The sequence below is a fragment of the Protomyctophum parallelum genome (assembly GCF_964188405.1).
Source record: "Protomyctophum parallelum genome assembly, chromosome: 1".
NCBI classification, from domain to species: Eukaryota; Metazoa; Chordata; class Actinopteri; order Myctophiformes; family Myctophidae; genus Protomyctophum; species Protomyctophum parallelum.
The window spans coordinates 26,405,645-26,414,529 of NC_139697.1; the positions used below are offsets into that span (position 1 = coordinate 26,405,645).

Consider the following 8,885-nt stretch of genomic DNA (forward strand, 5'->3'; position numbering starts at 1 on the left):
GGATTATTTTTTTTTACCTCGTTTTTCATCATTTTTGACCATGGGCTTTAGCCCATACCGTACGGCATACTATAGCACGCCGTTTTTCATCATTTTTGAGGATTAAAAAAAAAAAAAAAAAAAAAAACATGGGTTATAGCCCATCGTTTTTTGAATTTTTGAAAAAAAAGTTATCCTCGTTTTTCATCATTTTTTACCATGGGCTATAGCCCATACCGTACGGCATACTATAGCACGCCGTTTTTCATCATTTTTGAGGATTCTAAAAAAAAAAAAAAAAAAACATGGGTTATAGCCCATCGTTTTTTTATTTTTTTTATTGTATAGCAGTGGCTCACAGCCTCAGCCTGATGACCTCAAAAGTCTCATATCTCCCCTGAGCCATAGGCAGTTGCTTTGGCTTAGTGGTTAAGATGTTGGCCTTCAGTGCAGGTGACCTGTGTTCGATTCCTGGGTGTTACACTCTGATGAACGTGATTCTATGTTCAACTCTTGATTCTTTCAACTTTACTATCTGAAGGCTAACAGTACAAAGAGGCAGATTTTACTGAGTGATGTTGTAGTAGGGGTTATTCCGCACAGAGAGTTCATTTTCAAATCCCACTCTTCCTAAAGTTTAATGCTAGTTATTGAGCTTCATTTGCTGCTATTCTAGCAGTGGCTCACAGCCTCAGCCTGACTACCTCAAAACTCTAATTGTCGCAGTGGTTAAGATGTTGGCTTTCCACGTGTGAGACCAGGGTTCGATTCCCGGCTGTTACACTATCATATAAAAGAAGACCTCAACAGCGCTAAGAAACATCTGATTAATATGATTCTGTGTTATTTAAACTTTACTAACTGAAGGCTAACAAACAAAAGATCACTTCAAAATTACCAGGAGACTTTGCCTGAGAGTGTCTGACTGATGGTGCAGTGGTCTAATCATCAGGCTTTCAGTACAGACATTCCATGTTCAAGTCCTGTTCCTCCTACAGCTCAATGCTGCAGTAATTTGAACTTTTCAAGGCTTGAATAAAAAATAAAAAAAAAAAAAAAAAAAGCACCAGGAGACATGTGCTGAATGCCCAAAGGTGCGTTGGCGTAATGGTGTGGAGCGCTTGACCCGTTGCCTCTGCTACAGGCAGTTGGCAGGTTCAAGTCCCATGTCATGACATCAAGGTGCTGGAGGACCATCGGGAGACGGTGCTCTCTCCCCCTGTTTCCTGAGATGTAACGGTTGGGGCTTATGTCTGAAAGAACCCTGTCCAGCTAACCTTTTACCATGAAAATGTCCAATTTAACATACTCTTACCACCTCTCAGTGTGCCCTTTTCCAACTGGCCTGGAAGCCAGACATAAAAGAGGGACTTTCCAACCAAGTTTTGGGCCACCAATCAGGGCCCAGTATGCAAATACACAGCCTATTCTGTCAGATGATGGGCCAAAACCATGAACTATAGTATGTCGTTTTTTCATCATTTTCATATTGGTTTTTGAAATCGTTGCGAAAATCATGAACTATAGTTCATGGTTTTTGCGACGATTATTAAACAAATATACTATAGTGTAGTTTTTTCATTGTCAAAAGTCAAGAAAAATGACATTGCCATTGTCGACGATTATAATCGGGGCCCAGTATGCAAATACACAGACTATTCTGTCAGATGGGCCAAAATGCATTGCAATTTTATTTGTAAACGTTTGACCTAATTCTTATCTGTAAAATGTTAGGTGGACAGGGTTCTTTCAAACATAACCCCCGACTGTTACTTTTCAGGAAACAGGGGGAGAGAGCACCGTCTCCCGATGGTCCTCCAGCACCTTGATGTCATGACATGGGACTTGAACCTGCCAACTGCCTGTAGCAGAGGCAACGGGTCAAGCGCTCCACACCATTACGCCAAGGCACCTTTGGGCATTCAGCACATGTCTCCTGGTGCTTTTGAGTTTTTATTTTTTATTCTATCCTTGAAAATTTCAAATTATGGGGGTTATGTTTGAAAGAACCCTGTCCACCTAACATTTTACAGATAAGAATTAGGTCAAACGTTTACAAATAAAATTGCAATGCATTTTGGCCCATCTGACAGAATGGTCTGTGTATTTGCATACTGGGCCCCGATTATAATCGTCGACAATGGCAATGTCATTTTTCTTGACTTTTGACAATGAAAAAACTACACTATAGTATATTTGTTTAATAATCGTCGCAAAAACCATGAACTATAGTTCATGATTTTCGCAACGATTTCAAAAACCAATATGAAAATGATGAAAAAACGACATACTATAGTTCATGGTTTTGGCCCATCATCTGACAGAATAGGCTGTGTATTTGCATACTGGGCCCTGATTGGTGGCCCAAAACTTGGTTGGAAAGTCCCTCTTTTATGTCTGGCTTCCAGGCCAGTTGGAAAAGGGCACACTGAGAGGTGGTAAGAGTATGTTAAATTGGACATTTTCATGGTAAAAGGTTAGCTGGACAGGGTTCTTTCAGACATAAGCCCCAACCGTTACATCTCAGGAAACAGGGGGAGAGAGCACCGTCTCCCGATGGTCCTCCAGCACCTTGATGTCATGACATGGGACTTGAACCTGCCAACTGCCTGTAGCAGAGGCAACGGGTCAAGCGCTCCACACCATTACACCAACGCACCTTTGGGCATTCAGCAGATGTCTCCTGGTACTTTTGAGTTTTGAGTTTTTATTTTTTATTTTTTATTCAAGCCTTGAAATGTTCAAATTACTGCAGCATTGAGCTGTAGGAGGAACAGGACTTGAACATGGAATGTCTGTACTGAAAGCCTGATGATTAGACCACTGCACCATCAGTCAGACACTCTCAGGCAAAGTCTCCTGGTAATTTTGAAGTGATCTTTTGTTCGTTAGCCTTCAGTTAGTAAAGTTTAAATAACACAGAATCATATTAATCAAATGTTTCTTAGCGCTGTTGAGGTCTTCTTTTATATTATAGTGTAACAGCCGGGAATCGAACCCTGGTCTCCCACGTGGAAAGCCAACATCTTAACCACTACGACAATTAGAGTTTTGAGGTAATTAGGCTGAGGCTGTGAGCCACTGCTAGAATGAAGCTCAATAACTAGCATTAAACTTTAGGAAGAGTGGGATTTGAACATGAACTCTCTGTGCTGAATATTCCCTAATACACCATCACTCAGTAACATCTGCCTCTTTGTACTGTTGAAGCGATCTTTTGTATGTTAGCCTTCAGATAGTAAAGTTGAAAGAAGCAAGAGTTTAACATAGAATCACGTTCATCAGAGTGTAACACCCAGGAATCAAACACAGGTCACCTGCACTGAAGGCCAACATCTTAACCACTAAGCCAAAGCAACTGCCTATGGCTCAGGGGAGATATGAGACTTTTGAGGTCATCAGGCTGAGGCTGTGAGCCTTCAGTTAATACACCTCTACATGTTCAAATCCCTTCAGTTAGTAAAGTTTAAATAACATAGAATCATATTAATCTGATGTTTCTTAGCGCTGTTGAGGTCTTCTTTTTTATGATAGTGTAACAGCCGGGAATCGAACCCTGGTCTGGTACCAACATGAACCTCTGCCCCAAAATTTCCAGAACGGCCTGTTATAGCGCCACCAGGAGGCCGCTTTGTGCAAAAGTTTTTTGACAGTACACCTACAGATTTTGTCCAAATATCACGCAAATTGGTACACAGTCTCTCTAGAGCCGAAACAGGTCTTTCATATTTCTCAGACTCCATCCTGATTGGCTAAGATTGGCTTCCAAAGTTTGCAGGATTGCTCAGCCACTAGATGGCCATGTCAGTCTTGTCCTCTCATTTACATTGGATTTCACTTCACCTAATATGACTGTAGGAACTTTCAAAATCCCATACATTGTATGCACCTTTGTCTGTGCACTTTTTGATGACATATAACAGTATAGTGTGATGCATTTTTGGTGCCTTTTAATTGACTTCAGCACTGTTTCGAGTTCATTTTCATTGTGGGAAATGTCATGTTCAAGCAAAAAACAAAAGTCCACCCTCTTGTATGAACAGCTTAATTTATGTTTTAAAAAAAAGACATTGTGGATGTACAGCAATACATTATTCAGACAATAAGCAGATATTGAATTGAAAAGAAGATAGTTAGTGTCATGTGAGAGGAACTTTCCAGTGCTTGGCTTCACATGTGTAAACTGTAGTGACCACTTGACATCATTGGTCTCTCTCTCTCTGTCACTATAGGTGCTCACAACTCACTCTTCAACAGCTTCTTAGCTTTCTCCATGTTGTCGTGCACTGAATGTAAAAAAGAAAGGGAAATGACAACTCAATCCACTACTACCAAGATGCACAATGAATGTGATTTGTGGTATTTAGGTCTTATGCTCTTGGTACTTACAGAGTTTGATGTCGCTTGGCTCATAGGCATACATGCGGTTGGAATAGCGACCTGTGATGTCGGCTCTCACTGTCATGGTGGGATCTGGGTAGAGATTAAGACCGGATGAAGGATGATAACCACAGTGATCGTATAACCACTTAAAAATAGCGGATCTTCAAGTTCACCTCCTTGTGTCACATTGATGTGTTGTGAGCTTGTATCTTGATCTTCTATTAGTGAATTATTCTTTTTCTTTAAATGTGTATGGAGGGAACATGGCGTTTTAAAATTGCTGAAATTTGCGATTTGTTAAAATAAAATATAAATCTAAATGTTTTAAGATTTTTGAGAATTGTCACGTACAGCATAGTGGCAAAATGGGGACAAAGTGGTTAAGACTCAGAGAGATTGATGAAGCTGTAATCCTTATTGGCAATTAATTATTATGAATTATAGGAATGTTTTCGCTGGTCAACAAAGTAGGTCTATATACTCACCAACAAAGAGGATTCTGGGAACATACTGTCCATCAGGAGAGAGATGTTTGTCTGTGGTTTCATACTGTAAGTGAGGGGTGGAAAAAACCATTAGAACAATAAAACATCAACGTAAGTTTCATGAATGTTTCAGGTTCTCTAGTAGTGGAAACATAGGGTCCCCCAGGAGGACCCTGCAAAATGAGGAACAATTTTATTTCAAGTATAGTATATAGATCTGCTATTTTCTTTTCTTTTTTAAGATATTTTTTTGCGGCTTACGCCTTTTTATTGGTTTTTGAAGGGACAGACAGTAGGCTGACAGGAAACGGGAGAGAGATGGGGGGATGACATGCAGTAAAGGCCGTGTCGGGTCCGGGAGTCGAACCCGCGGCACACTGCGACTGGATTACCAGTCCGGTGCCCAGACCGTTACGCTACGGCCTGGGCCGATCTGCTATTTTCTAACTTGTTGCAGGCAGAAACACCTTTCATATGGTGGTTTGCAGCCAAATGTATAAATGTGTGTGTCCTTAGACCTGAGCTTGATTCTACAAATGTCTTCTAAATCCTGACAGTTTTCTGAAAAACCCTATGTTTCTATGTCAGTGGTTCTCAAACATTTTCAAGTCAAGGACCACCAAAAAAGATTTGCACCACATTTAAAAAAAATAACAGATCTACAAGCTCATAGCGTGGCACTCGGTGCAACGCTATGAGCTTGTAGATCTGCTATTTTTCAATGGCTAAAGTATAACATGATGCTTAATCATCTATATGTTGCCAGTACTGTATCCAGTTGGGTTTTAAATTATAGTCGGGTTCTCTGTTTTGAAAGCATCTCGGAAAGAAACATTGCCAAAATATTGTTTCTGTCGAGCAGAAACCTCAAGCTTTGAGCTTGTATAGGTCTGCTATTTTGGCTATATTTAAAGTATGAATACTGAAAAGTTTTGCTATAACAGCAACAATATTCAGTAAATAAGTGTCCTACTCAGAGTCCTATAGGCCTAGCTAGGGCACTGGAATTAAAGTTATGTCATTCCATAGTAAAACAATGCATTAATCAATAAGACGTGTAACAACATACCACAAGGTTGATCACGATGAAGTCTTCATCGAGCAATTTCTGAATGTCGAAGTCATCAGAGACAATCTTTTTCATGGCTGCGTCAGGAGAAAAGTATTAAGTATTACACATATACAATACAATACAATACATTTCCATTCAGATGAAGGTATGCACCCTTATCTGTGGTTCTCCTGCCCCACCAGGATGTAGACAGGATGTGGACTAAACAGTGCACTCACATGTTTACTATTTAAACACCGTGTAGCCTACAAAGAAGCTCTACGCACACCAAAGTCCTTGTGGTGGTGCCGGCACACGGGAGAAAACTGTAGAGGAGATCTTGAATAAACAATAGCCAGAGTATACCAATTATGTGCCCGGTATTCCCTGATGAAGGCTTAACCGCCGAAACGTTGGATACATTTCCTGTCTTACCTGCTGTCCTAATACATATTGGTACTCTGGCTATTGGTGTGTGCGGCCACCTTCTTGTTTATTCAAGATCTCCTATACTATTTAAACACCAACACGGTTATTCAAACTGGTTTTCTGTTTGATGTAATAGTAGATTAGCAGCCCTATCATCAGCATGTAACAGGATGAAATACACACTGATCAGGTGATGGCATTCTTTACGTAAATGTAGCAGTATCACAATGTCGAAATACTACTTGTAATTCCATTTTACCTTTTAAATACAAAGGTGTTCACTTTAATGTTGCAGCTGGTAAAGGTCTAAGTTGAATTACCTCAACCTATGATAATGCATGATAGGTTGATCATTGATCAGTCAATGTATGTTTTGTAATAAATAATCTCAATCTAATTGTTATTATTACTACATATTAATCAATGACTCACCAGCACTGTGTGGGCAGTCCTCAAGGTGGAAGATTACCATCACGGGCTTGTTGCTAAATAAAAGAAATATAAATACAAATAAATAACCACAATAGAAGTTTCACAGTGCACTGAATTTAAAGAAAGCTCAACTGGATTACCTGTTTGTATGCATGTGTATTAAGCAATGCACAGTAAATGTACAGTATGTGTATGTACAGTTTGTGTATTAAGCAATGCACAGTATAATCTGTGTTAACTCTGAGATTGTGCAAATGGAACCAAATGTACTCTTAAAGGAGTGGTAGTTCACCACAAAGAAATACTTATTTTCTATCAATTATACACACCCCACGAAGCCTTAAATTCATTGAGATTTTCTTTTGTGGTTTTTGTCACATTCCTGAGCCAATAATTTGATGAGGGGTCAGCAGGGGTCACCCATCAAATTACACTCTCTGTTAGAGAGTGTACGAATTGAACCAAATTGACATGCAAGAGTCCATTAATTGGGTCCATTTGGTTCAACACTCACGATTGTAGAAACTACATCGTATATACTTCAGTACACTATCATGTATTTGTCGCTTGACAAACCAAAAAGGCCATTTTTCGCTTACCGGGAGCGGGACCAGTACAGAGCCTCTTCATAGGTCTGTGCCCAGATCAGCTGGTCACCCCAGCCTGCGGAGATTAGTGGACAGACAGCATAGATTAGTGACCAGTGTTGATTTCGTCGGCTAAAACTATGGCGAAAAATGTCTGTCGACTACCTTTTTCCACTGATGAAAACTACATGGAAACTAAATGAAAACTATAAGCTATGATGACTAAAACTAAGACTGAATATATTGACAATTTCGTCAACAAATAAAAACTAGACTAAAATGTTAGGAAGGGACTAGTGGACAAGAGATCCAGTATCAAGTCATTTTACACTTGGTTAGTGTAGCACATCTACAAGCTCACAACGTGTCGCAGCGCGACAAGTAGCTTGACTAAATGAAGTTTCATTCCACCGACTGACTAAAAACTAAAATTGAATTTTTCTGCCAAAAACAACACTGTTAGTGACCTCCTGTTGCTGCTATTATCGTCACCCACCTCTGGAGAGAGTCTGCGGCAGCCTCTTGCCACCTTTCGGGATGTATTTCCCCGGCTTTCCCACAGAGGACGAGGTCACAGCCGCCAGGACCAGGAGAACAGACAGTAGGGCTTTGATCATGGTGACAGATTTCCTAGAAATGTACATTGAAATTGTTAGTAGAGCAATTAAGTCATTCTGACCCGAGATCAGATTCTAAAAATGTCTTCTACATCCTGACAGTTTTCCATTCTGACCTGAGATCAGATTCTAAAAATGTCTTCTTTGTCAGTCGCTCTTCGATTTTTCAAAAATAGCAGACTTACAAGCTCATAGCGCGCGCTATGAGCTTGTAGACACTGTACCCTTGACCGACAACTCTAGACTTAATAAACTGGACATGAGTTTGCTCTGTACTTGAACCACTTTCCCCCCCCCCCGTGTACAATAAATCTCTTCGCCAAAAATAGCCAATCTACAAGCTCACTTGTATATCCTCAGAATAGACATGCTGGGGTTCAAGTGGTTAAAATTAATGAAATCAAGTTACATATAATCACCTCCCACACACACACACACACACACATGCATAAAAAAAAACAAGGAAAATCCTATCAGCAGCAGCAGAATCAGACAGAATAAGAGAGAGAGAGAGAGAGAGAAGTGGAGAATAATGCAACCTTCTCAGGAAAGGGCCAGACAGATTGTCTTACCTTGGGCTGACTGGCACCTTTGTGTTTGTGTTTTCCGACTGCAGCTCTCCGGGACCTGCTGTGTCACTTCACTCTCACCTGCTCTCATTTATATACCTGCGCACCTGACACCCCCCCCCCCCACACACACACACACACACACACACACACACACACACACACACACACACACACACACACACACACCCCTCCCCACACCTCTGCTGGAATGCCTGAGGAAACTATTACATCCCTCCCGTCCTGCAGCACTTTGCTTCATTGTTCATTTTAATATAATATAAATAGTATAGTATAGTATGTATAGTTTATAGTTTCATTATATATAGATATTCCACTGTTACGTTCTTAGC

At 40.4% G+C, this 8,885-nt stretch overlaps 1 protein-coding gene across 2 annotated transcripts; it reads right to left on the reverse strand.

Moving 5' to 3' along the window:
- Positions 1–3,946: 3,946 nt before the first annotated feature.
- Positions 3,947–8,598, reverse strand: agr2 (anterior gradient 2). 2 transcript variants are annotated; one of them, XM_083769254.1, is made up of 8 exons: positions 8,202–8,225; positions 7,843–8,038; positions 7,359–7,422; positions 6,760–6,812; positions 5,917–5,993; positions 4,848–4,911; positions 4,369–4,452; positions 3,947–4,265 (listed from the first exon to the last, which is right to left on the reverse strand). In XM_083769254.1, the coding sequence occupies exons 2-8, from the start codon at positions 7,988–7,990 to the stop codon at positions 4,216–4,218; spliced, it is 540 nt and encodes a 179-aa protein (XP_083625380.1). In that variant the 5' UTR covers positions 7,991–8,038; positions 8,202–8,225; the 3' UTR covers positions 3,947–4,215. The 2 variants fall into 2 exon arrangements, with proteins under 2 accessions (XP_083625380.1, XP_083625381.1); XM_083769255.1 differs by lacking the exon at positions 8,202–8,225 and adding an exon at positions 8,536–8,598 and having other exon boundaries at positions 3,951–4,265; positions 7,843–7,976.
- Between the last annotated feature and the right edge of the window lie 287 nt (positions 8,599–8,885).